General features: G+C 43.3%; 1 protein-coding gene across 3 annotated transcripts in view; it reads left to right on the forward strand.

The window, feature by feature from the left end:
- The window catches only part of kiaa0586 (KIAA0586 ortholog), a 378,726-nt gene that overhangs the window by 112,781 nt on the left and 237,969 nt on the right, over window positions 1-27,976 (forward strand). For all 3 annotated transcript variants that reach the window (XM_055640495.1, XM_055640493.1, XM_055640494.1), the window contains exon 10: window positions 27,623-27,779. In XM_055640495.1, the coding sequence (XP_055496470.1) occupies window positions 27,623-27,779 (157 nt within the window). The remainder of the gene's footprint in view (window positions 1-27,622; window positions 27,780-27,976) is intronic.

Here is a 27,976-nt window from a genome sequence, read left to right on the forward strand (position 1 = left end):
GGATATTCATGTGCAGTCAAGAGATTTGAAATATATCTGGGGAGTTATGATGTTTTTCATTCTCACTAATATTTTTCTTTTCTTATGTTGCAATCTTAATATATCTTCCCATGTCTCATTCTTTCTTTGGCTCCATCTTTATCATTTCTTTAAGATGAGAGAGACAAATTTTAAAGGAGGTGTGCAGGGCAAATTATTTTACACAGAAGGAGGAGAGAGGCGGGAGAGATGAGGGGCGGGGGATCAGGGAGGGGAAGGGACGGTGGAGGGAAGGGGGGGGGGGGGGTTTAGGGGAGGGATGGGGGAGGAGGAGGAGGAGGAGGGGGGGAAGAAAGGGGGGAGGAGGGGGGGGAAGGAAGGGGGGGGGGAGGAGAAAAAGAGGGGGGGGGAAAAAAGAGGGGGGGGGGGAGGAAAAGAGGGGGGGGGGAGAAAGGGGGGGGGGGAAAAAGAAAGGGGGGGGGGGGGGGGGGGGGAAGGAGAAAGGGGAGGGGGGGAGAGCCTTTTTTACTTCAACCCAAACCCAAAACCATTTGCAGGCAGTGCTTTTTTACCTCCAACTATATTTTCATTTTCAAACCAAATTAAGGGTACAGTGCTGTAGACATTTGTCAGTGTCATTCAGAGCTCTGATTGAGGCACACCACTTGCAGAGACAGATTGAGGCACACCACTTCCTGGTTGTATAGTCCCTCCCCCTCCCTCCAGCAGGGGCAGCAGAGGCAGCAGAGAGAATGGGGAATTTTGTGAAAACATTAATATCTCTGTCATTTTCATCGACGGGAAAAATCCTCGGCACACATCCGGTGGAGGGGGGCTCTGAGCGAGGTGGCCAAAAATGACGGCCGTAGGTGGCGGCGTACTCTCGGAAATCGGAGCACAGAAAGCCAAAACCAGTCAAGAACAGACTTTTAGTAATATAGATAGATGTAGGCAGAGATTAGTTTAACGGCATCAGGTTCGGCACGGGCATTATAAGCTGAAGGGCCTGTTCCTATGCTATACTGTGCAATGTTCCACTGCTCTTGGTGTCTCCTTTATGCTGCCATTGCACATTCTTTTTACTTTTTCTTTGTTTCTGTTTCTTTTTCTCCTTTGTGTCTGTTCGTCACAGTTTTCTGGGGAAGTCAGGACTGGAAGACAGCAAGGAATTAAAATTGTTTTTTTTATTTGTAACGCTATGTACCTCGATGCTGAAAGTAAGTAATAGCTGTAAACTTTTTGAAATTTTGACTCTGACTTGGTGGTCAAATGAAGAGTTGTGCGAGGAGAAACACGGAACTACAGATGCTGTTTTACAAAAAAAAGATACAAAGTGCTGGAGTAACTCAGCCGATCAAGCAGCATCTCTGGAGAACATGGATAGGTAACGTTTCAGGTTGTGACCCTTCTTCAGAAACAGGGAACTGCAAATGCTGGCCTACAAAATAAGACAAAACTTGTTGGAGTAACTCCTGTCCCGCTGAGTTATTCCAGCACTTTGTGTCTTTTTTTGGTGCAGTTGTGAAATTTCTTGATTTAGAATTGAATGACAAATGTTGACAAGGCTCTTAGAACAAGTAATGACTTGTAACAGGAAATCCTCACAGATGTGAAGCCTTAACAATGGAAACATGTGGGACCGTCAGTTAATCATCATGAATGGACTTAATCAATGCGATCACCAATTGATTATTTAATTATGCATACTAATTGTAAATGGAGTTGTTAAAACAAAATGTTTTGCAATTACTTCAGTGATTCACTTATAGCCCAGCACCTTGCTCGAAGCCACTGCTCCTCTCCCCACCCCCCTGAGCACCACTGTTTCTCCCCTAAATTCCTCAGCCCTTTTGTTGTATGTGACCACAATAATCAGAGGTTGCCATTGTTAAACTGTTCTCCAGCAATTTTGCTACATCAGTAACATCCCCAGTTATTGAGAGGTGAGAAAAACTATTAAAGTGATATGAATAATATTTTAAATTTAGCTCCACTTTTGTATTTCTCTTGTTATTAATAGTGCTTTATTATTTGAACGTGTTTCCAGATCAAGTGAAAAACTTGTGCTTGCTGCCCAGGCAAATCACACGAGTACATCAGGTAATCCAAAAGGAAACATAAACAAAGTGCAGAAAACAGAGCTGCAGCTAGTACAAATTAGAAAAAAGTGTGAGGGCTGTAAAAAAGTAGATTGGAAGATCGGATATTTATACTTAACATCAGATATCAGATATGCCATTTATTGTCACTATACATGTACAGTGAAACTGAAAGCTGCTCGTACTCAGTGCATACATACAATTTAGCACAAAAAACAAGAAACAGAAAAAACAAAAAACAGAAGGGAGATGGGGGGTGGAATAGGTGCACACATTCTGCGGCGCTACATACATATATACATATATACAGATGGAAGTCCGTGTTGGGCGGTGTAGTCAGTGCATGTGTGAATTTGAATTTATAGTAGATATAATTCTCGGAAAGCAACTATTCCTGAGTCTGTTTGTCCTGGATTTGATGCACCTATAGCGCCTTCCAGAGGGCAGCAGGTCGAACAGTCCAAACGCAGGATGGGAGCTGTCTTTGATGATCTTCTTTGCCCTGCTAAGGCAGCGGGAGGTGTAGATGTCCATCAGGGAGGGGAGAGGGCAGCCAATGATCCTCTGCGCTGTCCTGGTTACCCTCTGAAGCCTCTCCCTGTCTGCCATGGTGCAGCTGCCATACCATGCTGTAATGCAGTATGTCAGCAGGCTCTCGATAGACGAGCGGTAGAAGGTCAGCAGCAGGTTAGAGTCCAGGTTGTGCTTCCTGAGGACCCTCAGGAAGTGCAGCCGCTGCTGAGCCATCTTGATGACCGCTGTCGTGTTGTCCGTCCAGGAGATGTCAGCAGCGATATGGACGCCGAGAAACCGGAATGTGTTGACCCTCTCCACACACTCCCCGTTGATGTGTAGGGGGGCTAAGTCGGTGCTGTGCCTCCTGAAGTCGACAATGAGCTCTTTTGTTTTTCCTGATGTTCAGAGCCATATTGTTTTCTGAGCACCAGGTTGTCAACTTCAGGACTTCCTCTCTGTAGGCTGCCTCGTCTCCCTTCGAAATAAGTCCGACCACAGTAGTGTCGTCAGCAAATTTGACGATGCGGTTGTTGTTATGGGCCGGACTGCAGTCGTAGGTGTAGAGACAGTATAAGAGGGGGCTTAGCACACAGCCCTGTGGGGAACCGGTACTCAACCTGCGAGTGGAGGAGAGGTGGGGGCCGAGTCTCACAGTCGGGGGCCGGTTGGTGAGGAAATCCTTTATCCAGGCACATGTGACAGTGGGGAGGCCGAGAGTGACCAGTTTACCAATGAGAACGTCTGGAATGATTGTATTAAAGGCTGAACTAAAATCCACAAAGAGCATCCGGACGTAACTCTGCCCCTGCTCCAGATGGCTCAGCACAGAGTGGAGAGCTACGGTAATGGCGTCTGAGAGGTTCGTTTAATAATCTGATAACAGCAGGGAATAAGGTGATTAAGAAGGAACTGCAGATGCTGGAAAATCGAAGGTACACAAAAATGCTGGAGAAACTCAGCGGGTGCAGCAGCATCTATGGAGCGAAGGAAATGGGCAACGTTTCGGGCCGAAACCCTTCCTCAGACTGTTGGGAGAAAGGGGAGAAGAAAGGAAAAAAGATGAGGAGGAGTCCGAGGGCTGAGGGATGGGAGGAGACGGCCCAAGGGCTGAGGAAGGGGAGGAGACAGTAAGGGCTAACAAAATTGGGAGAATTCAATGTTCATGCCCCCAGGATGCAGACACCCCAAGCGGAATATTCTCCCAATTTTGTTAGCCCTTGCAGTCTCCTCCCCTTGTTCTGCATCAAAATGCTCTCTGGCAGTGACAGCAATGAGGTGGAGCTAGTCTGCATAAGGGATGATAGTAAAAAGTGATATTTAAACTATGGTGTCCATTCAAATCATTCTATATACCCTGGCAGGTGCACACTGCCCAACTCATCCAACAAAGGTGCCGACCTGAACTCGTCACGTGCCTGCATTTGGTCCATATCCCTCTAAACCTTTCCTAATTCAGAACGCCTTTGAAGTGTAGAAAGTAATTTATAAATAAAAGTACGATGATTAGATCCATTTCCACAAGTGGACAAAATACATCTGAGCGTACTTAATATTTATTCCAATCATTCCATGAATATTGATCAGACTTCCCAAAATTATTATTGTGCTTCTTGCTTACTCTCAATAATGAGTGTCAGGAAACATATGAGACCTGTGAATGTGATGTTGAACTTAATGCTCCTCTCCCCTGAGTGATTGGACGGAATCAGCTTTGACACTGTGTGGAATGTGGAAGTTAATTGCAGAAATTGGGAGGTTGGAGCTGACTTCTGCTCACTTTTTTGCCAGATTTAGTCTGCCAACTTCAATGTTACCTCCCAGCTCCTCCCTGCCTTGAGTTATTTTCTCTGTCTGGGTTTCTGATCTGTGACTGGCATTGTGTTGCTTTAGACCTCCAATCGCTGCAAATTTTATTTCAGGCGGTTTGTGAATGCCTAGGTATTGTGAGCAGCTGGCCCTTTCTGTTTCTGCAGCATGCAGTATCCAGGCCAGTATATTTGCACCTCATCATTACCATGTATTTGTAGATTAAGACCTGTGGACATTCTTTATTTTTATTCTAATGAGTCTCAGTCTTGCTTTTGATTCTGTTCTATCGTTGTGATAGTTTCAGATGCTGCAATCGACAATAATGTCCAAAACAAAATTGTGTAACTCAAAAATGCATGAAAAAGCATTTATTTTGGAGAAGTGTACGGATTGGGTGGGTGGAGTGTATAAATCTGGCAAAAGTTCAAGGACTTTTGCAAGCCAGTTCTAGCCTGCCTGCCTTTGTGCTCACCTTGAGTACATAATTTATAAATAACCGAACAAAGAAGTTCTGTGCATTTTTAAGTTTGACCATTGACTGAGCCGTACAAATGACTTTATGTGTTAAACAGCACAGAAGCTGGCCCTTTGCCTCTCTACACCAGTGCCAATCATCTAGCACCTATCTACAATAATCCCCTTTTCCTTTCGCACCCCATCATGTCTACACTCCTTCCTGATTCTCCTGACACTTATTCACACTAGGCCAATTAAGGTATCAACCAGTATGCCTTTGGTATGTGGGAGGACATTGGAGTTTTGTTTGTTTGTGGGATTTTCAACCAATTGATTGGTACCTCAGCACGACATCCTGTATTATTTCCATTGATTCACATGGCACCTGGGTCCTATCTTGACTACCGAGTGCTGTCTGCATGGAGTTTGTACGTTCTCCCTGGGACCAATTCCTTTATTTTCTTCCAGAAATCTATTAATCTATTTTGAATTAATGTATTGACTGATCCTTCACAGCAATCTGGGGTGGTAAATTCCACAGATTGAGTGAGTGGGCAAATGCAGTATAATGTGGATAAATGTGAGGTTTAAGAGAACAAGAAAAGGCAGATTATTATCTGAATGGTGTCAGATTAAGAAAAGGGGAGGTGCAATGAGACCTGGGTGACCTTGTACACCAGTCACTGAAAGTAAGCATACAGGTACAGCTGGCAGCAAAGAAAGCAAATGGCATGTTGATCTTCATAGCGAGCGGATTTGAGTATAGGAGCAAGGAAGTCCTACTGCAGTTGTACAGAACCCTGGTGAGACCGCACCTGGAGTATTGTGTACAGTTTTGGTCTCCTAATTTGAGGAAGGACATTCTTGCTATTGAGGGAGTGCAGCGTAGGTTCACCAGATTTTTCCCGGGACTGACATATGATGAAAGAATCAGAATACATTTGTTGGGCAAGTATGTATACTTACAAGGAATTTGACTTGGTGCTTTGCTCGCACATGGTAAAAACATGATATACAGCAGACAATTAAAAATTAAACATTATAATTTAAACATGTGAAAACAAAGTACAAACTTTTGGCCGTTGAGTCGAGCTACTGCCCATGGGAAGAAGCTGTTTTTATGTCTTTCTATGGTGGCTCTGATAGTCTGGAGTCGCCTCCCAGAGGGATGCACTTCAAAGAGTTCCTGTCCAGGGTGAGAGGGGTCATAGATGATCTTACCCGCTTGCTTCCTGGCCCTTGCAGTGTGCCATTCGTCAGTGGGGGAAGGTTGCAGCCAACAACTTTCTTGGCTGATTGAACGATGCACTGCAACCTCCGGATGTCATGCTTGGTAGTTGAGCCAAACCAGACCATGATGGAGGAGGTGAGGACGAACTCTATGACGGTAGTGTAAAACTGGACCATCATTGCCTGTGACAGGATGTATTTCCTCAGCTGCCACAGGAAGTACATCCTCTTTTGGGCCTTTTTGACTGTGGTGACCTCCCATTTAAGGTCCCTGGAGATGATGGTTCCAAGGAACTTAAATGACTCCACAGTTGTGACTGTAGTATTATTGATGAGTGGGGTAGGGGAGGGGGAGCTCTCCTAAAGTCTACAACCAATTCCATTGTCTTAAGAGCATTGAGCTGGAGTTGACACAATATTGTTGAATGCAGAGCTAAAGTCCACAAACAGAATCCTTGCTTAGGTCCCCTGGCAGTTTAGGTGCTGGAGGATGAAGTGCAGGCCTAGGTTGACTGCGTCATCTACTGATCTATTGGCCCAGTATGCAAACTGCAGGGGGTCCAGCAGGGAGTTTGTGATACTTCTCAGTTGGGCCAACGCTAGTCTTTCAAGGGTTTTCATGATTACAGAGGTCAGTGCGACAGGCCTGTAGTCATTAAGACTAGTGGGTCAACTGGGCTTGTATTCACTAGAATTTAGAAGGATGAGAGGGTGTCGTATAGAAACAGGAAACTAGATGCAGGAAAAATGTTCCCGATGTTGGGGGGAGTCCAGAACTAGGGGGTCACAGTTTAAGAATAATGGGTAGGCCATTTATGACTGAGATGAGGGGAAACGTTTTCACCTAGTGAGTTGTGAATCTATGGAAATCTTTGCCACAGAAGGCAGTGGAGGCCAATTCACTGGACCTTTTCATTTCCCAGCAAATATCCCAGCAAATTCAGGAAACCTGGTTGCATGTGAAATGGAGAGTCTCAAATTAGCTGTTGACTATGTTATTCTTACTATATTTTGGCATGAAATTCTGCATTGAGATTCACAAAGTTGCAACAGATCCCCAGCACTTGCACTGGAGAAACTGCTCAAAGGACAGCTCCAGGTTAAACTTGTCAGAAGGACTTCCACTCCATTGATTGTAATGAAGGGGAATGTTTGCAGCGAATCATAGTGTGTGCTGGTGTTTATGGATCTTTAAAACATTTTATTTAAATGCCGTTAAGTGATTTGTTTTTTTTGACAAATCCAATTGCCTGTCCATTAATTTGATGCTGTTTTAATAGTTTTGGAATATTTTTGAATTTACTGGGCATCAGAAGTATTTGGCTTGTGACTGCAGGGACAATCAGCTAAGCCAGCGACTACTTTAGCAGGGTGTGGAAGTTGTTTATTGGCATTTTTGTGAGTGGAACACCCAAATGACAGTATTTGTATACAATTACTTCATTTACAGGGTTAAGCCAGTGCCTATCAGCAGCCAGCTTTGGGAGATGCACTTGAGGAAAGTCTGATTCTTTCCTCCCACCCAACATGCAACCATGCTGCTATCATATTTCTAGACTTCTATGTTACTTTGCATTGTTGAACGAAGAAATAAATTAAAAACAGTAGCAGGAAGGAGAGTTTTCACTTTTGTTCATGATTGTGTTCTGTTGCCTGTGAAGAAGATTTCACAGTTTCTTAAATAATCAATGTTGTTTCTTGGATGAGAGTTACTAATTATGGAATTGGATTCAGAAATTTATTTACGTGACAGTAAATTGACTCGGCTCTCGTTGCAGCAACAAATAATTTGAATATTGCTCTTTCTTCTCCAATGGTCTTAATTTTGTGATTGTGGTTTATTTATTGCTAAACTTTTAAGAGTAACTTAAAATTGTTTGTAACGTACCTTTTAGCTCCATTCATGTTTATGACTTTGTAGCCTTTGGTATATGCAATTGGTTTTGATGTTTTGCTTCCTTATGACAGTGACTATTTCAAATGCTGCAATGATGAAATGGATTAGGTGATGCATTATTTGCAGTAATTCTGAAGTTACAGGTGCACAACCTTTTATCCGAAATTCCAAATAACGAAAAGCTCCGAATAGTGGACATTTTTTCAGTCCTTGAAGAAAGGTCCTTGAAGACGTTCACCGAGGGCGGCCCGCAGAGGTGACAGCGGAGCCTCCGGTCGGTCCTCGAAGAAAGGGGAACTAAATCCCCATTCATAAAAGAGAAGGTGAGGGTATATTGTATGGGAGGGTTAATAATTTACAATCTGCTGCTGCCTGCCCGCTGAGTTAAAAAGTTCCCACGGTAGACTCACGATACACAGTGTATCGTGAGTCTTGCGTGGGAACTTTTTAACTCGGCGGGCAGGCAGCAACAGATTGTCGCTCCCTTCAGTTTCACCCCACCTACACCCCTCTGCTTCCCAGCCATGACCCCTTCCCTCCCCTCTCCAGCTCCCCGCCCATTGCACCGGCGCGGGGGCTTTACACTGTCTTCATGTCGGCGATGCCAGCAGGTCAGTGCCAGTCACCAGAGACGTCAGGACCAACAGGACACCGACCCCCCAGGCCCACTGCAAGCACGGAGATCCCAGAGACCCACAGCCAGCAGCAGCCCAGCCCCGTTCCAACTCCAGAGGAAAACTGCAAACTGACCGGAGACGTCAGGACCACCAGAAGCCGCTCCCCGATGGGCCGCTACGGCGACAAGTGGCAGTTCGCCCACAGCCCGAGCTGCGCCCCCTCATCGGGACACCGACACTCAGGCCTACTACAAGCACGGAGATCCCAGATCAGCAACTCTAGCCCAGCCCCGCTCCAACTCCAGAGGAACACGTAGGGGCAGAAGCTGATGGTGTGCAAGGTACCATATAACAATTACAGCACGGAAACAGTACGTCTTGTTCTTGGGGTGGCGCAGCTCGGGCTGTGGGCGAACTGCCACTTGTCGCCGTAGCGACCCATCGGGGAGCGGATTCCTCTGGAGTTGGAGGGGGAGGGGAGTATTGTGCTGTTTGATCGCCCCCTGCTATCCCAGGGACAGGGAGACACAGCGGCTTTTGAGAATGGTGGGCAATCACTTCCAAAGTTCTGCCCACACAGTCAGTACACCTCTCCTACACTTGTCTCCCGCACTAAGATCATCTTGCAGAGAATGATCCCAGCCTAACCCTCCCTATTCTCTCCTATTCTGCAAGAAAAAACTACATTGAAGACTCAAACTCGCGATCGAGTAACTGCCGGGATCGAGGCGCAAACACGCGACCTTGCGGATATGAGCCGAGCACTCTACCACTGAGCCAGCCGTTAAAATCTACGTTAAAAATCTTCCATTCCAAAAGCCGAAAAATTCCGAATTACGAAAAGTGTCTGGTCCCAAGGCTTTCGGATAAAAGGTTGTGCACCTGCTTTGGTTTTGAGAAAACAATGGAAATGTTCATATTCTAATGGACAAGATCAAAATGCATTTTACTGGTCACAACCCAGGCCGTATCAGGTCTACCAGTTGAAGCCAAGCAAATGGCATTTTTTGAGGTGAAGATGTCTGGCAGTTTCCGCATCAGGAATGTCTTTCAAAGAGACAGACGCAAGGAAGGAGCAGGACTAGTTTAGTTTGGAATGTGTCACGGTTTATCATTTAAATTCTCAATCATTATAAAACAATTAAGTTTTAAATTCCAATTTGTACTTGTTAATAGGTATTCTTTGTACTTGGGGAGGAGAAGACTCGGTCTGTGATTGTTTTTATGAGGAGACTATTTCAACATCACAGTTCTTTGTAAGTTGCTGACCAGATAAAGTTAGAGAGCATTTTATCTCCATTTTGTTCTTTGAATTCAGTGTGTAGAAAGTTGGAGGGATAAAATATGTTTGTATATGTTATGATTTGTATGAAGGAAGGAAGAATATTTCCATTGATTGAATGGTTTAGTTTAGAGATACAGCGTGAAAACAGACCCTGTGACCAGCCAGCGATCCCCGTACAACAACATTATCCTACACTCTGGGGATAATTTACAATCTTTATCGAAGCCAATTAACCTGCAAACCTGTATGTCTTTGGAATGTGGGAGGAAACCGGAGCACCTAGGGGAAAATCCACACGGTCACAGGAAGAACGTACAAACTCAGTACAGACAGCACCCGTAGTCACGATCGATCCCGGGTCTCTGGCGCTGTAAGGCAGCTGTGCACAATGCCGCAGTTATCAACTTGACAAATTTTCAAGCTCATTGGAAGATGATTGTGACTAAGGTGAATAGTTTGTATGTTGAACAATAGTGTTAATTCATCATACTTGGAAATTTGGACAGCCACATGGACAGGTCACTGAGAGATTACAGTCATTAAAGCCCCTTTGTTTCAGAACCACAAGTGCTCTTGGAAATCTAAAATGGTGTACATTTGTGGTGAGAAAATGTACACATTGTGAATGTGTGGATGTGATCATGGAGTTTAAGAGGCTTTTGGATGGGTATATGGATAGGCACACATGGATGATGTATGGGCAGAAGAGATTCATTTAACTTGGCATCATGTTTGGCACGGACATTGTGGAGGATGGGCCTGTTCCTGTGTCCTATGATTCTATGTTCTAAGTCCGTCAGAAGCGTGCTGAGGTTGAGAGCTGACAGAGGTGTGGCATAAAGGCAAACCAAATACCTGCATTATGCCATGGATGCTAGAGTAACTGATCCAGACATGTCTACAGCCAAATTCTCTATTTAGCAGTAGTCTCACATCTTACTACCACTGAACATTACAGTATTTATATGTTCACAATCCATAAGTAAAAGCTAACACAAAATAAACATTGCAAACCCAGTGTATACTATGTGGTTCCATGCAGAAATCAAATCATCTCCCGTGCATTTTATCTGTGCCTATCCTCCAAGAGGGAGTGGAGAATACATTTTATCGATAGAGGAAAGAGGATTAGATAGAGGAAAGGCTTATGGACAGGAAGCAGAGAATAGAGTTAAGGGGTAGACAAAAAAAGTTGGACAAACTCAGCGGGTGAGGCAGCGTCTAAGGAGAGAAGGAATAGGCGACGTTTCGGGTCGACCCGAAATATCACCTATTCCTTCTCTCCATAGATACTGCCTCGCCCGCTGAGTTTTCCCAGCTTTTTTTTGTCTAACTTCGATTTTTCCAGCATCTGTAGTTCTTTCTTAAACATAGGGATAAGGGGGGGTCATTTTCAGGTTGGCAATGTGTGTCCTGTGGAGTATGACGGGACCACAACTGTTTCAATATCATTAACTTGGAGGAAAGAACAAGGGTGACACAGTGGCGCAGCAGTAGGGTTGCTGCCTTGCAACGTTTACGCTGCTGGAGACCCGGGTTTGATCCTGACTACAGGTGCGGTCTGTACGGAGTTTGTACATTCTCCTCGTGACCGCATGGGTTTTCTCTGAATTCTTCGGTTTCTCCCCACACTCCAAGCAAGAACGGAACTCACTATCAAAACATGGAGGGGACGGGGAACACAATTTTGTGGTGGCTACGCTCGCATGCACATACTCGCGCGAGGCTTCGGAGGCTCAATCCTGCGCTAAAAACGGCGATTTTAAAATTGGGATCACAAAAACTTGGGGGGGGGGGAATGTCTCCCACCTCTCAAAACATGGGGGGGGGGACGTATCCCCTCTAGCCCCCCCCAGGGTTTCTGCCCCTGACTCCAAGGACATACAGGTTGATAGGTTAGTTGGCTTGGTATAAATGTAAATTGTCTCTAGTGTGTGTAGGATAGTGATAATGTGCGGGGATTGCTGGTCGATGAGGATTTGGTGGGTCGGAGGGTCTGTTTCCTCGCTGTATCTCTAAACTAAACTATGTAATGGCAGCCAGATTTGTGGACGACACAAACATAGATGAGAAGGCAAGACAGTTGAGAGGATACAAGCAGAGAGATTTTGATGGGTTAGTTGGCAAGTGGAGAAAATATGAAGTTGTTCATTTTGGAAGGAGAAACAAAATACCAGCATATTATTTAAGGGGAAGAAAATTGAAGAGAGCTGCAACACAAAGGAATTTGTCGATTCTTGTGCATGAAACAAAGAAAGCTAACATTCAAAAGCAGCATGTAATAGGGAACGCGAATGGAATCTTAGCCCTTAATTCAAGAGGGTTGGAAAATAAAAATAGAAAAGTCTAACAGCAACTGTATAAGGCATTAGCGAGATCAGATCTGGAGTACTGTGAACATTTTTTGGTTCCCATATTTAAGGAAAGATTATTTCCTTGTAATTGACCTTGCAAGATCAAAGCCGTAGCTTGTGTGACACTCAGATGTTGATGGGTTGCAAGGAAATCTGCAATTGGATACAACAATAAATATTTGGGGTACAAGCATGAGAATAACGTTGGCCACACTGCAAGGGATACACTGTAAATTTTATGCAAAACCCAGTGCCAAGTTAGGGGTGGATTTCTCAATTATTGACAACGAATAGTGGATTTCTAGCATGCTTTCCACTGAGCAAGCATTTTATTGTTTAGTCATCAGCTGTCATGTGCAACATGCTTCATTGAAGTCTATTGTACTTCAATTCACATGTGCATTTATTCTCCACCATCCTGACATCGAAGGATCTCACTTTTGAGCTGTCCTCCAGATTGCAAAGTCACAATCTGAATTTGTGATTGTGAATGTAAAATTCAGTGAAGACATCTTGTGTATCTGAGTCGTATTATTTTCAAAGCATTTCTTCATTGTCCTCACACAACAACTTCTCTTTTGACTCCTCTCCCTTCTTCAAGTTAAAGGTTTAGCCATGGACACTTGCATGGGGCCCAGCTATGCCTGGCTTTTTGTTGGTGACATTGAACACAATGAGGGAAGAAGCTTAGACTTGATTGCCTTCCATCACAGTGAGGAATGTGGGGAATCCGCTGTGGTGGATGTTTATGTTAACTTTTATGGAGTTGTGTGTCGTGTTACTTTTCTTTAGTATGGCTGTATGGCAATACGAATTTCACTGTACCTTAATTGGTACATGTGACAATAACAGACCTTTGAACAACAGTCCTTGCTCCAACCATATACTGACATCATCCCCCAACTTTTTCTCTACTTCATAGCTGAATGCCATGGGGCTGCAACTGGGCCAAACTTCTTCCCATCCTGCATCTTGCAAAGATGGCATCCACTACTCTCAATCGCTCCATCTCCGCCACATCTGCTCCCGTGGAGGCTTTCCACTTTAGCTGATGTACATGGATCCCTCGCCTGTGCCTCCTCTGTGTCCTGTAGCTCTGCTCTCGCTCCCCCTCCCACAAGATGTCACAAGGATAGCGATCCCCGAGCTTACCTTTCACTCCACCAGCCTCCGCATCCAACATTGTTCTCCAACATTTCCGCAACTTTTGACATGATCTCATAACCAGTCATATCTTCTCATCCCTACTCCTTTCTGCATCTATGGAGAACAATCCCTCTGCAACTCCTTGGCTCATCCCTTCCCACCTAAACCACCCCTTTCCCAGGTCCATTCCCCTGCAACCACTGGAGATATAATGCCTGTCACGATATCTCCTTCCTCACATCCATCCAAGGACCCCAGCAGCTCTTCCAGGTGAGACAAAGGTACAGATGCACCTTTTCTAACATCATCTCCTGCATTTGTTGCTCCCGATGTGGCCTCTTTTACACCAGTGAGACCAAGTGTAGACCAGGCTATACTTGTGTTCAGTCCGCCAAGGCCTGCTGGATCTCCCTGCTTACTATTTTAATTTCCCTTCCCATTTCCTTGCATACCTTTTGATCCTGGGCCTCCTCCATTGCTAAAGCGAGGCCACACCCAAATTGGAGGAACAGCCTCTCATACTCCACTTGGGTAGTTTTTAATCCCAAGGTATGAACGTTGAATTCTCCAAATTTAGTTATCTACCTACAAATCCCCCCCCCCCCCCCCCCTTTCTTTCCTCTCTTCCTTATGGCCCACCCATTGCTCCCTTTTCCCTTCCACCTATATTCCTTCCTCTGGCTTCACATTTCATGCAACTTCCCTCCTTATCTTATCTCACCACCTTTTGTCTATTCATCTCTGGCCCTTGTCCAACTATCTTCCAATATAATCCCCCGCTCCCCCCAACTCCAATCAGTCAGATGAAGTCCTGACCTGAAATATCTCCTAGCCATGTTCTCCACAGATGCTGCCTGACCCACTGAGCACTTTGTGTCATTTTTTTGTAAACCAGCATCTGCAGTTATTATCTGAAGTAAAAAGAAAAAAAAAAAGAACTGGTAGTTCAGTGAATTGGGGAGGCAGAGGCTGTATTCTTTCACCAGCTGTAACTTGGGACGTGAACTGATTTGAAGATGGTGTTTGAGGAAGCGAGTTAGGCAAGAAGATCCAATTATCTTAATTATTTCAGAATCCTTGCTGCCCATGGTATCCGGCAATGACCAATGTATAATGGACATCCTATCTCTTTCCTGGGATTAAGCCATGAGGACACAAATATTTCACCTCAGTTCATGCTGTTGCCTTGGTTAGTTGCCACCAAGAGAGAGGGAATTGTATCAGCAAGTACTATGCAAACTGTGGATTAGCCACCTGTGCTGGTTGACTTACCAGCAAATGTACCTCCATCAGTGCTAACTACATAGCAGGGAAACAAATAAGGTTAAGGATAGGTCCGATGGTGGATGATTGTTAGCATATCAGTGGCAGGTGTATGATCTACTGAGTTCTTGGATATGACACATTCGTTTTCTGTCTTGTATATATTGCTGACGAAGACCAGCATCTATTGGCCATTCCTAATTGCTGTTCAATTGAATTATTTGCTTGGCTATTTGAATGATCAATTAAGAGACAGGAACGTTGTTGTGGGGATACATTCATATGTACGCCAGGTGTGTAGTATTTTAACTAGGTTTATGGGCATATATCCTGGCATATAACCATATAACAATTACAGCACGGAAACAGGCCATCTCGACCCTTCTAGTCCGTGCCGAACACGTATTCTCCCCTAGTTCCATATACCTGCGCTGAGACCATAACCCTCCATTCCTTTCCCGTCCATATAACTATCCAATTTATTTTTAAATTATAAAAACAAACCTGCCTCCACCACCTTCACTGGAAGCTCATTCCACACAGCCACCACTCTCTGAGTAAAGAAGTTCCCCCTAATGTTATCCCTAAACTTCCGTCCCTTAATTCTCAAGTCATGTCCCCTTGTTTGAATCTTCCCTACTCTCAGTGGGAAAAGCTTATCCACGACAACTCTGTCTATCCCTCTCATCATTTTAAAGACCTCTATCAAGTCCCCCCTTAACCTTCTGCGCTCCAGAGAATAAAAACCTAACTTATTCAACCTTTCTCTGTAACTTAGTTGCTGAAATCCAGGCAACATTCTAGTAAATCTTCTCTGTACTCTCTCTATTTTGTTGACATCCTTCCTATAATTAGGCGACCAAAATTGTACACCATACTCCAGAATTGGCCTCACCAATGCCTTGTACAATTTTAACATTACATCCCATTAACTTCTACAGCTGTACATTGCCATTGTTTTCTGACTATGTTTCTTGAAGACCTATTGACACGCTCCAGACAGAGGTCTTTCTTTCACAAAGGCCTCCTGTGCAGTATCTGAAAGCTATGAGTGTGACAGTTTGCCATTTTGTTCAGTCTTTTACAGGTCGGATGTAATTTCTGCATGACTGTCTGTGCCTGCTGTGATCATGATGCTGTGTTCTTTTCTAATTGGAGCTCACCACTGCAAATTGTCTCAAGGCATTTGGCAAGGTGGTTGCTGCTATCTGATGGCTGAAATTAATTAAATGAAGAGGCAGATCACCACTCGTATGCGGCATTGCAATTGTCAAGTTCCACTTCATGGAGTCCAATATCTTCAGGATTGCAATCCACTTGAATCCCTGCCTCTAACCTCTTACATTTTCTTGATCTATTCATTGCTAATTGCTGATGGGACATTAACCACCTTGATATTTTTGCTTGCCTCACTCATGCTGACCTACCCTCCTCTGACCCTCCAGCACCCTGCCACCATGAACCCATCCTTACCAGCAAGCTGAACCTGTTCTGAAATAGATAAGCTGCAACTCCACACATTTTTTTGAGATTAAAGGCATAGCTGTGGGAACTTTCATGGGACAAATCTAACCCTGCCTATGTTTCAGTGTTATTAGGGCCAGCTCCTCCAACCCTTTTACCAGTACATTGGCGACAGCATTGATGCTGCTTTTTGCATTCACTCAAATTCAAAAATATCATCATTTTTGGTACCAATTTCCACTGTTCTCACCTTCACGTGGTGTATTTCTGACTCTTCTATTGCATGATCTCTTCTGCTCCCTCAGGGGAGAGGTTAGCCACATGCTAACATTACAAAATCCACAAGACCACCACAGCTTTCTTCACCAGCGAGGCTTTAATGGCCGCGGGACAATCGCCATTGCCAGCCGGGGGCTTTGACTTTGACTCTGACATCGGGGGGGAGAGAGTGCAGTGGAGAGATAAGTTTATTTGGCCTATGTGATGGATGTTTATGTAAAATGTAATTATGTTGTGTCTGGGGTCTATTTGTGTGTAATGTATGGCTGCAAAAACGGCATTTCATTTGGACCTCCAGGGGTCCAAATGACAATTAAATATACTCTTGATACTCTTGATACTCTTGACCATATTTCCCCTGCACTGCCTTCTATAAGGATTTCATCCATTTCCCACCTCCTCTGTCCATGGGGCTTGGCCTTTTGAACTGATATCCTCCTTTCCAATCCATGGCTTTCCCATGATCATTACTAACAGATCCATTGACTGCATCTCATCTATGTCTCGTAGCTCCACTCTCATCCCTATCTCCTCCTGCAGAGCAAGAATCAAGTTCCCCGATCCTTACCTTCCCTGCTCCCACTTCCTCGCTCCCCACCAGCTTCTGCATTCAATGTATCATCCTTTGTGTTTCAAACCAGTTCCAACAATATGGCACCAATGGGCACATAATCACCTCCATGAGTATTAATACAATTGTATTCTATTGCAGTGGAAATATTTTAAGCACTGGCAGTAGGCAGGAAAGTTAAAGGTTGGTAACTACAATTTTGAAGCTGAGGACAGGATTTTGAAATCAAACTAAGTCAGAAGATGTGTATGACTTTAAACTGCATGTAATGGGCAACGTTGGAAATTGTAGAGGGCAAGGCTTGGCAGGAGGATTTGATGGAATTGTAATTGATATGTGGTGATTGGTGGCATGGAGCAGTGAGAAGAGAGATGGGCCTGGCAGCTACTGAGTTGCAAATGAGAAACTCGGCAGGGGGCATGGAAGGTCAAGAAATGGAATTAGCCAATCTCAGTGATTACTGTTCATAGGATTTAAACTAAATTTGGGATAACACAGGCTACTGATGATTTTATAGAAATAAGGAACTGCAGGTGCTGATTTACAAAAAGAAACACACAAATGAATACTTGAGCTGCTGAGTTACTCCAGCACTTTTTGTTTTTGTTTTTGTTTTTGTTTTTGTTTGGTCTGAGCAAGTAGCTGGAAGCAGAAAAAGAACTGAAGGCAAAAGGTAATGTTTTTTTTGGAGGTTAGAAATATGTAGCCTTGACAATATGAGCTGGAGTATTTTTTGTTTCCTAGCCAAAGTAAAATAACATAAGGAATTGTCTCTTATTATAAAAGAGAAATATTGTGTAGTCATTATTTTCCTTTTAAAAATCTATGTGATTGTTAATGATGCATGTGTATTTTCATTAAAATATTTGTATCATACTTCAGAAACAAACAGATGTTCAAAACTCTAGTGGAACTTAAATTGCTTTCAGACTCTTAGCAAGTTCTTCCAGATGTAAGAGAAGCTTGTGGTTTGCAGTTAGTAACGGTGGTTGAACAACATGTTGTATTTCTTCTGTTTGATAAACCTGTCCCCATAAATGAATATTATTTTTTTTTTAATCACAAAATGTAGGCATCATCATGAGAATTTTTTTTTTTTTAATCTGGGCCATGCTTTATCTTTGTGTAAATCAACCACATACATGAAGACCACGGAAGGAAAGGATTATCGGCAGCCTGTTTAAGAAATTGGCTGAGGAAAGAAAACAGACCATAGAATGGTGCCCAGTGGTTTCCCCCTGGATCAGTGCTTGGACTCCTGCTTTCTTCGATGTGCATTAGCGACTTGGATATGGGCAGGCAGAGTAAATTTTCAACATGGCTCAAAATAGGGAAGTAGCGTCAACAGTGAGGGGGAATTGTATCAACTGCAAGAGGACTTAGAATGTGAAGACCAATAGCTGATCACATTTACTACAGAAAGGAAATGCTTTCTTTTACCCAATTATATCAGTATTACCAGGCTCCTTGAGTCCACACAGGATCTAACACTTTGATTTTTAAGAACTTTCACTCTCATCTCACACCAGCTCTCTAGTTCATGTTTGGGACCAAGTTTCTATAGCCAAGTGATCCCGGTGAAACCTAAATATAACATTGGCGAGTAGGTTATGGGTGAATGAGGGTCACTTGATGGCATTGTTGACAGCAACTTCCATTCATTCTGCTAATATCTGAGAGTAGACTGATGAGGCAGTACTAAAATGGATTAGATTTGTCCAATATTTGGACGGCCCTTGCCTGGGCAATTTTCCATATTGTTGGGTGGATGCCAGAGTTGTTACTACAATTGAGCATCTTGGCTAAAGGCACGGCTAGCTCCAGAGTGAAATACTATTTCCGGGGTATTGTGTCATGGGAAATAAATCTAGGAAAGTCGGGGGGGGGGGGGGGGGGGGGGGCAGGGAATTGCAGGACTACAGGTTGAAAATGGTGGAGTAGGTAGATTAGACTGTTGTGCAGGAAGCTGGCATGGACTCAATGGGCTGAATAGCCTCCTCCTGAGATATAGCAATTTATGATTCCATGTACTACCTCAACAGCCTGATAGACAATCTGAAGAAGGGTTTCAACCCGAAAGGTTGCCTATTTCCTTCGATCCATAGATGCTGCCTCACCCGCTGAGTTTCTCCAACATTTTTGTCTAGCGTGATAGACTTATTTTTCCAAGCCTGCTGAGATTGAATTTGGAAAGTCAATTTTATGCTGTTGTTTGTTATTCAGAAAACCAGAGGTGACATTTTGGTACTGTGAGTCGCTGGTGGAGTTTGGGCCGAGACTGTTATGAATGAAACATTTGATCCCTTGTGAGTTTTTAAAATGGCAGGTTCGGTTCATGAAAAGGACAAATAAAATACTGGAAGTGATTGCAAGTAATCAATTGTACTTAGAGTGATTTTCATCAAAATTTTAATTTAAAAATGGACACTACATATTTCAACAATTCCACACATCCAGTAAAAACAACAAAAGCCATATCTGCCAGAAAAACATTTATTTATTTATTCAGAAAAAAATGAAAACAGGGCATCTATTATCCAATATCTGTGTTTGTTACTTTTTACAATGTAGGAGCTGATTGTGACTTAGTCAGTGGAACTTTTGAATGGCATTTAAAATGTCAATTAGCCAAAGAAAAGCGGTAGACTTTCAAATTTTTTTTCTTCCATTAAAACTCTTTGCTTCTCTCCCTGTCCACCCACCAACTAAATTTCAAGCTTAAGCAATAGGATAATGAGTCCGGGACAAGGACCTATCAAGCTTCCCCCCCCCTGCAGTTAAACCTGCAATTGCCTCAGCCCCAAGCTCTGGAATTTTCTTGCCTAATCCTTTTATAGCTCTCTAATCCTTTAAGATGTTACTTGAAATCTATCTTTGATCAAACCTTTTGTCATCTGTACAAATATCTGTTTTTGTCTTGTTGCCTGAATTTGCTCTTATGAAACGGGTATTTTATAACATTTTCAGTTGTTGTATGGTTTAGATATTCACTGGACTCATTAATTGAGCCATCCATTGAGCTTGACAAACCAAATGGTTAAACAAAAATACAGCAACATGTTGCTTCACCTAAACCTGGAATTTTCTGTGAATGCTTGTAATGTAATTGAAATTAATTTTAAGGAGCTTTGGCTGCGGGAAAGAGTATATCTTTATTTTCATTGTCTTGTTGAAATGTTATACACACTAAAATCCAAATACTGCTTAAGGAGAAAGAAATCAGCTTTGCATTTATATTATTCATGGCTATATAGAAAGAAACATGAATCCACCTAGGAATAAACTAGAATGTCTGAAGGAATCCATTTTGCATTATTATAGTCGTGGGTTTTGCAATGAATTTGGGGTAGGGTAACCTGCCAATGAAAGAGTCTGCTGTTCCAAGAACAGTTTGCTTCACAAAGCAGTTAGTAAGGGGAAATGTAATATCCTCTGCAGTTTTGTTTAGTCCACGCCACAAACACATACTTGTTTGCATATGTAGTCTTGTTGGACACTTTCCAAATTAATTTATTTTGTCTATAATTGTATTAGGTTTTGTCTTCCACTTTATGGATTTATTTTAAATTGCTTGGCTTTTGCAGGTACACTGACATGTAACAGCATATTGTTTGGTTTTGTATATTGCCACTATCTAAATTTAGTTTATGCAGATACGAGTGTGTGATGAGTGTTACAGGGCTGATGGCTTCAGCCTGACAATCTGTTTGCTGTCTAGATATACAGCATATATCAACAAAATGTTTTTCGTGACTAAAGTGCAATGTGATATGCAGGACTTAAAACCTGGATTCACTGACTGATGAACCATTTACCGTGCAGTGTGTAAATTGTGTATAGCGGATTGCTAGGCACATCCATGTTTGTTATTGGAAGCTGCTTCTAACTCCAAGTGGAAATTCCCCTGAGGCAAAAGCTGTTTACCATTTGCAGGGGAATTGAAAGTGTTGGATTCAATCAGATTTCCATAGCAATACACTGATGCATCCAGATTCTTATATATAAAAAAAATGAATAGAAAAGGGCAGATAACAATATTGCAGTTAACTATTTTGCTACCTTGATAAAACTCATACTATTGACTATCCAGTTTTCAGCTGTGTTTAATCAGCTTAAAGAGACAATTGAATGTAAATTGTAGGAAGTACAGCCTAAATACTATTTTTGTTAATTATGATTTCTCACATTTTGTATTCTTTCCATTCCATAAAGCAGTGAATACTGATGTTATAGGAACCAGATGCATGCTGTGATCCTTAATGAGCTTTTCAATTGTAATGGGGGCACTCCTTCGTCCAATGTCATTGGACATCCCCGCAATATTGAATTGCAACAGGAGTTGCTAAATAGCCATTAAAATGGGAATCAAGGTCAATCTTCAAAACCGATTACTATTCTGATTTCTGAGCCACTGGCATCCCATAAATCTTCAAGGTGCAATACAGATCTGACAGTTGGCCAAGAAGCTCTGGACTTAATTGGGAAAAACAGGCACATGCTTTTTAATTGATTCACATTTATCAAAGGAAACAGCTGATTTTGGGGGGGCATGGTCTTCAATATTTCAGTGGATAGGGCGCAAAGTTAAGATGTAATGTAATTAATTAGTTGCAACATTTGGTTGCACAAAGGACTTTGGGCTTTTTTTGCTTGAGTATTGGGATTCATAATTTATTGAATTTTATGTATTATGTTATAAACCTGTTATGCTGCTGCAGCAAGTAAGAATTACTTACTAGACTGCAGCCAATGCCCTCTGGTCTTTGACAATTCCACTCTGGTGAAAAAAGGTTCTGACCCGAACAGTCTCTCTCATAATTTTATATACTTCTATGAAGTCTCCCCTCAACCTCCAGCGTTCTAGGGAAAACAATCCAATTTTGTCCAACCTCTCCTTGTGCATAAGATAATTAAACATTCTTGACTGCAACTAATTGGCAATCATACAAAATATTATTTTGCTTCAAAGTCATTGATGTGATTGATCCTTGAGTGGATAAAGGGAAAATATGCATTGGTACTTTATTATTTTCAGCAATCAAATATTAGCAACACAAGTATATTGTAGTCTTCAACCAATTGTTATCTATGGACTGGGTTACTGAGTAAAGATTGGGCTTGGACGATTTTAGCAGGAGTTGGCTACTGACAAATCCATGGCTTAAAAAGGTCATTACTCTCCAAATATGCTTGTGTATCTCCACCAATGAGAAGTACCTTAGGTGCAATTGTTTTTGTCTGAAAACCTTTGCTTTTATGTTTTGTACATAACTGGTGACAAACCAACTTCAACAATGGTGATTTATACATCCAGTAGATCTATGTTTCCACGTCTTGGCTTGAGTTAAATTCTGCTGCATGTGTTTCTTTTTTTTAAACAAATCATACTTTTCAAGTCTGACCTTTGTATGCTGCAGTGGCAGCAGCCTGTCAGCAGCGTGTTAGTTTTTTTTCAACTTTTTAATTTTTTTTAGTATGTTTTAAAGTATGTTTTTGATGTTTCTCGGTGTGTTTTGTGTGTGGGGGGTGGTGTGGTGGGGGGGGGGGGGGGGGGGGGGGGGGGGTGAGGGGGAAACTGTTTTGGCCGCCTCCTCCATGGAGAGGCAACTTTTTCCAGGTCTCCTCCCCCGTGGCCTAACAGCAAGGATTGGAGCGGCCTTTCCTGGAGACGCGCCCGGCGCTTAAGCGTGGGCGCAGCGTGGACTCTCGGCGTGGAGCGGGTGAGCCCTCGCTGGGGCTCGCTGGAGGGAAGCGCTCTGCTTCGCTGGCCCGGGGCAGCCGGCAGCCTGAAGCCGCGGTCTGCACAGCTCCAGCTGGCACGGCGTCTGCAGCCCGGGATCTCACGTTGGGGACCCGGGGGAAGAAGAAGCCATCACTGCCGACCCGCGGCCAACTTCTACCGCGGGTCTGGCATGGACTTACCATCACCCCTGGAGGGGAGCTTCGTCCACCGGCCCTGCGGTCTGCGGTGCTTCTGGCTGCGGCGTGGCGGGAACCTTAAATCTTCGACCGCCGGTCTGCGGCCGACACCAGCCTGAAGCCGTGGTCTACGGTGGGGAAGAGCCGATCCTGGACTTACCCTGACTTTGACTTTGTCCCTTACCATCTGGACGCCCGCAGCAACGACTGCGGAGGGTGGAGGTCCCGACCACGGGGGAAAATGGAGGAGGTCTGGCCAAGTTCTGTGCCTTCCACCATAGTGATGAATGCTGTGGTAGATGTTTGTGTTACATTTTTACTGTGGTTGTGTGTTCTTTATTATTGTACCGCTGCTGACAACCCAAATTCCACCGACCCTGGTTGTGTGGCAAATAAATTCGATCTAATCTAATCTAATCTTCCAACAAGCTCGATGTTGAAATATCCAGGTCAGTCTTCCTGGCACTGTGGGCAAGTTGACAGACTCTGTGAAATGACGGTTTGGTGCTGAAGCTATCAGTCAAAACTGCCAAGAATGTTTACAATCTGTGCACATGAACATACCTTTTTGGTAAGGAGTCTATGTTGCCCAGTGACGACCCTCTTCTCCTGTCTCCATAATTTCTCCTCCTCGTGGACTCCCCTGCCAGCCATCTACCCTCTCTGAACCTTTTTATTTCCATCTGCCAGCGCAACAACAACCGCCTTGACTTCTCCACTCCCCTTACACATTCCAATCTCACCCCCTTTGAACACACAGCCCTCCATTTACTCAGCAACAATCCCAACGTTATTAAACCTGCTGACATGGGAGGTGCTGTTGTAGGCTGGCATGCTCACATCTATAAAGCTGAGGCATTATACAGGCACCAGCTCTCATACACCTCCTCATACCTACGCCTTGACCATGACCTCACAGATGAACACCAGGCCATTATCTTCGAGCTTATTACTGATTTCATCACCACTGGCTATCTCCCGTACCCAGCCTCCAATCTTATCGTTCCCCAGCCCTGCACTACCTGTTTCTATCGCCTTCCCAATTCCCAGAATGGAAAGCCTCATCTTGGGAGTGATGTGGTAAAGACATATGAATTGAGAGTAGTGAATAGCATCTTTGCTATTGGTTGGGTGGGAGTAAGCATAGTCCAGTTAACTGTGGGAGATGATAGGTTTATAATAGACGCCAGTTGATAGTCTGTCCCCAGTGATGGAGATAGAGAGATCAAGAAAGTGGAGAGAGGTGTCAGGGATAGTCCAGGTGAATTTGAGGGCTGGTTTGAAGTTAGTGGTGGTTAATGAAATCCACGTGTGCAGGAGGCAGACCCGATGCCGACGTTGATGGAGCAAAGAAAGAGTTGGGGAATTGGGCAGTATATATCTGAAACATGGACTGTTTGACGTAACTGACAAAAAGGCAGGTGTAGTTGGGGCCCTTGCGAGTGCCCGTGGCTACACCTTTAACATGGAAGAAGTGAGAGGAGACAAAAGGGGTCATTGAGGGTGAGGCCAACATAGAATAAAGGGTACAACATAGAATAAAGAATATGGAAACGTTTTGCACTGGAACAGGCCCTTCAGCCATTCTTATGTCTGTGCTCAACATAATGTTGAGATGAACTAATCTCATCTGCCTATACATGATCTATACTCCTTCATTCCCTGCATGTTCATGTGCCGGCCTCAAAGCCTCAAATATCACAAATGAAGCTCAGGAAGGCACCTTGATCTGTATTGTTGAGTTGGGCTGCAGGGTCTGTTTGATTAAGTTAAGCTGAAAGAAGCATTTAAAAAAACCCAGATACCCTGGGTTGTACCCGATTTTCATTACACTGCTCATTCCTTTTGCCGAGGTTCAAATTAAATTCTCTTTCCTGATTTATGCTGTGTTACCCCATGATCTTTTATGCTTCAGCTCCCGCCAATCCTGAAAAAGAAAATTAATTGGAGTTTTGTGCGGAGTTGCTAAATGATGTACTGTTGGGAAATGTGTGAGAACCACACAGGTTGTGAGCAACTTAGCAATTTTCAATTCCATCTGCACAAACCATGAACGTGAACTGTAGGAAACTGTGGGCATGGATGTGCACTTTATCTTTCCATGTAAGTGGGCTTATTGTTATTTAAGACACAAGGTTTCTTTCCATTCCCTTTGAATTTTAAACTTAGTTCTCACGTGACTATTTAGCCCATTCTCTTGTTAATGCTATCAGCAGCTGAACCACTTAATTCAGGGTCCTGATCTGAAACATCACATCTATGTTCTCCAGAGATGCTGCCTTACCCCTGCGTTTCTAGCACTTTGTGTTCTACGCAAGGTTCCAGCATCTGCAATTCATCGTTCTATCTTAACAATTCAGTTTTATTAAATGTACAGAAAATGCACCATTTCACACATGACAGACAAAGGAAAGGTGAATGTGCCAATATTTTATATTGTTCATGTATTAAGATTGTTTTTATGGTTGAAATATATTGCTTTCATGACACAAGGCAATAACAGATTTTTTGTTATGTGATGCAATGAGTTATATTGATAACAAATGGACGCAAGAATTTGAATTGTGTGTAGTTAATCCAATGAAGTATAATACAAAGGACATGTGTTCAACACCCCCCATCAACACCCCCCACCCCCCATCAGTCTGAAGAAGGGTTTTGGCCCGAAACGTCGCCTATTTCCTTCGCTCCATAGATGCTGCTGCACCCGCTGAGTTTCTCCAGCAATTTTGTGTACCTTTGTGTTCAACACAACACAGATTTTGTTTCTATTCAAACTTTATTGTCATAGATTGGGTTTACTAATTAGACAATGTAAATATAAAGATGGTCGCAAAATTAATAAACAAATAGCATAATTAGTGAAATGCTTCACTAACTGAAAGTTAAGCTTATAACTAAAATTGGTCATCTTTATTTTGCAATAATGTTCAATGATTTTTTTCTGGTTATCAAAATATCTGCAGATGTATGAAATCTGAAACAAACACGGGGAATGCCAAAAAGACTGAACAGGTCAGGCAACATGAGTTGACATTTCAGGTCAAAGTCCATTTGTTATAACTGAAAGAGTGAAAAGACAGTGAGTTTTCAGTGGCGGAGAGGAATGGGTAGAACACATGAATATCCATGAGAGACGGAAGCCATGATAACTGTGAAGTCTTTTAAATCTTTCCTCTCTCACCTTAAACCTATGGACTCTACTTCCGGACTAGTGTACCCTGGGAAAAATACTGTGATAATTCACCTTATCTGTGCCTCTCATGATTTTGTATACTTCAACAAGGTCACCCCTCAGCCTCTTACACGACAGAGAATAAAATCCCAGCCTTTATCGCTTCACCTTGTAGCTCAAGCCCTCGAATCTTGGTAACACCATTTCTATTCCCTTTTTAGCTTAATGATATCCTTATCCAATCTTGTTTGAGCTGACTGAAATTTGTAACGGATGGTCTGTTGAATGCAGAGGCTGATGGGGTGGAATGACTGAAGAACTTTGTTCTTGTTCTGTCCAGCAGGAGAGGGGTTCAGAGTGAGCTGTGGGAGATAGATGAGATGAGTGGAGGGCAATGTAAACTATGGTAAAGGGAAAGCCCCAGATTGGGAAGAAGGAGGCTGTCTCCTTCCGCCTATGTAGAGAACCATATTAGTGAGGTAAATACAACAGAGACAGAAGAACTGAGACAATGGAATGGAGGCAGGATGAGAGGATATATCTATGGGAGGGTATGGATGGGAATCTGTAGGCTTGTAATGAATGTTTGTTACCGCCCCATGCTCTGAGATTAAGATGGGGAAACGCTGAAAAGGATGGACCACGGATAGACCATGTAAAGGTGAGAGCAGGGTAGACATTGGCAGTAATTAAATTGCTGAGTTCTGTTTGAGTGCAGGAAGCAACAGCACTGCATTGATGCAGTGGGGGAAAAAAGAGCTGAGGGGGTAGGCTCAAGACGGGGCTTGTCCCATGCCAGTTCTCGCTGTTACACTTTGGTCTGGAGAAATTGAGTGTTGACGAACATGTTAATCCAGCCGAATGGGTGTGTAGGTAGTGAAGATCTGGTTGGTGCGCTGTTTAATGAGGAAGCAGATAACCCTCAGACCTCCTGATTTGGGATGGAGGGGTGGAGAGATTTTATGCCCTTGAAGATTAGCCACTTGGCATCTGAGAAATTGAAACTGTTGAAGCAGTGAAGAGTATTAGGGATGTCACAGATACAAGTGGGAAGGGTAGGTCCAGGTAGGAAGGAATGAGATTAGTTTAGAGTGAGAGAGCATGGACTCGGTGGGCACTTCACTGAGTCCACGCTGACCATTAATCACCCGTTCACACTAGTTCTTTATTATTCCACTTTCTAATCTACTACAGCGTACCTGCACACTCGGGGCAATTTTACAGTGGCCAATTAACCTACAAATCCACACGTCCTTGGGATGTGGGAGGAAAACGGAGCACCTGGAGGAAACTCACACAGTCACAGGGAGAACATGCAAACTCCACACAGACAGTAGCCAAAGCAGGATAAAGCAATAAATATGTCCAGGCATGCCCGATATGTAATGTTTTTTGCATTAATAATTATTCACTAGTTGACTTAGCATGTTTTAAAATGTCATCTGTTATTATAGCATTTCTGAACATGTTGAAATTGCACTAATCTGTTTAGGGTTAATATGTGTCTGTATTCAACTGATGTCAATTTTTAGATGGTGAATTTCATTTGCTTTTTTTTTGTAGCTCAAGCAACCCGCTGACTGAATCGTTTACAACCTTTGTAGACGCCTCTAGGGGTTCTGGATCAGCAGCTTGCAAAGCCAGCGCAGTTGCACAGAGAGCTACTGATGTGCTGTGTGACCTTGGTGGACTGAATGGGGAAATGCATGGCATTCTACAGGTAATGAAACAATAAACAATGCATTGCTTGAAGCTGCAAGTCTTCACTGCAAATGCTTGTTTAAGAAATTTGAAAACAAACATAGAAAGCTATATTAGAATTCGATCCACACAAACAGCTGGTCAGCCTGTTCCTGGAATTGTTAATAAAATTAATTGATGACATTGGAGTAGAAATGCAGGAAACACTCACCGTGT

This window comes from Leucoraja erinacea, chromosome 9 (genome assembly GCF_028641065.1).
Source record: "Leucoraja erinacea ecotype New England chromosome 9, Leri_hhj_1, whole genome shotgun sequence".
Classification (NCBI taxonomy): domain Eukaryota; kingdom Metazoa; phylum Chordata; class Chondrichthyes; order Rajiformes; family Rajidae; genus Leucoraja; species Leucoraja erinaceus.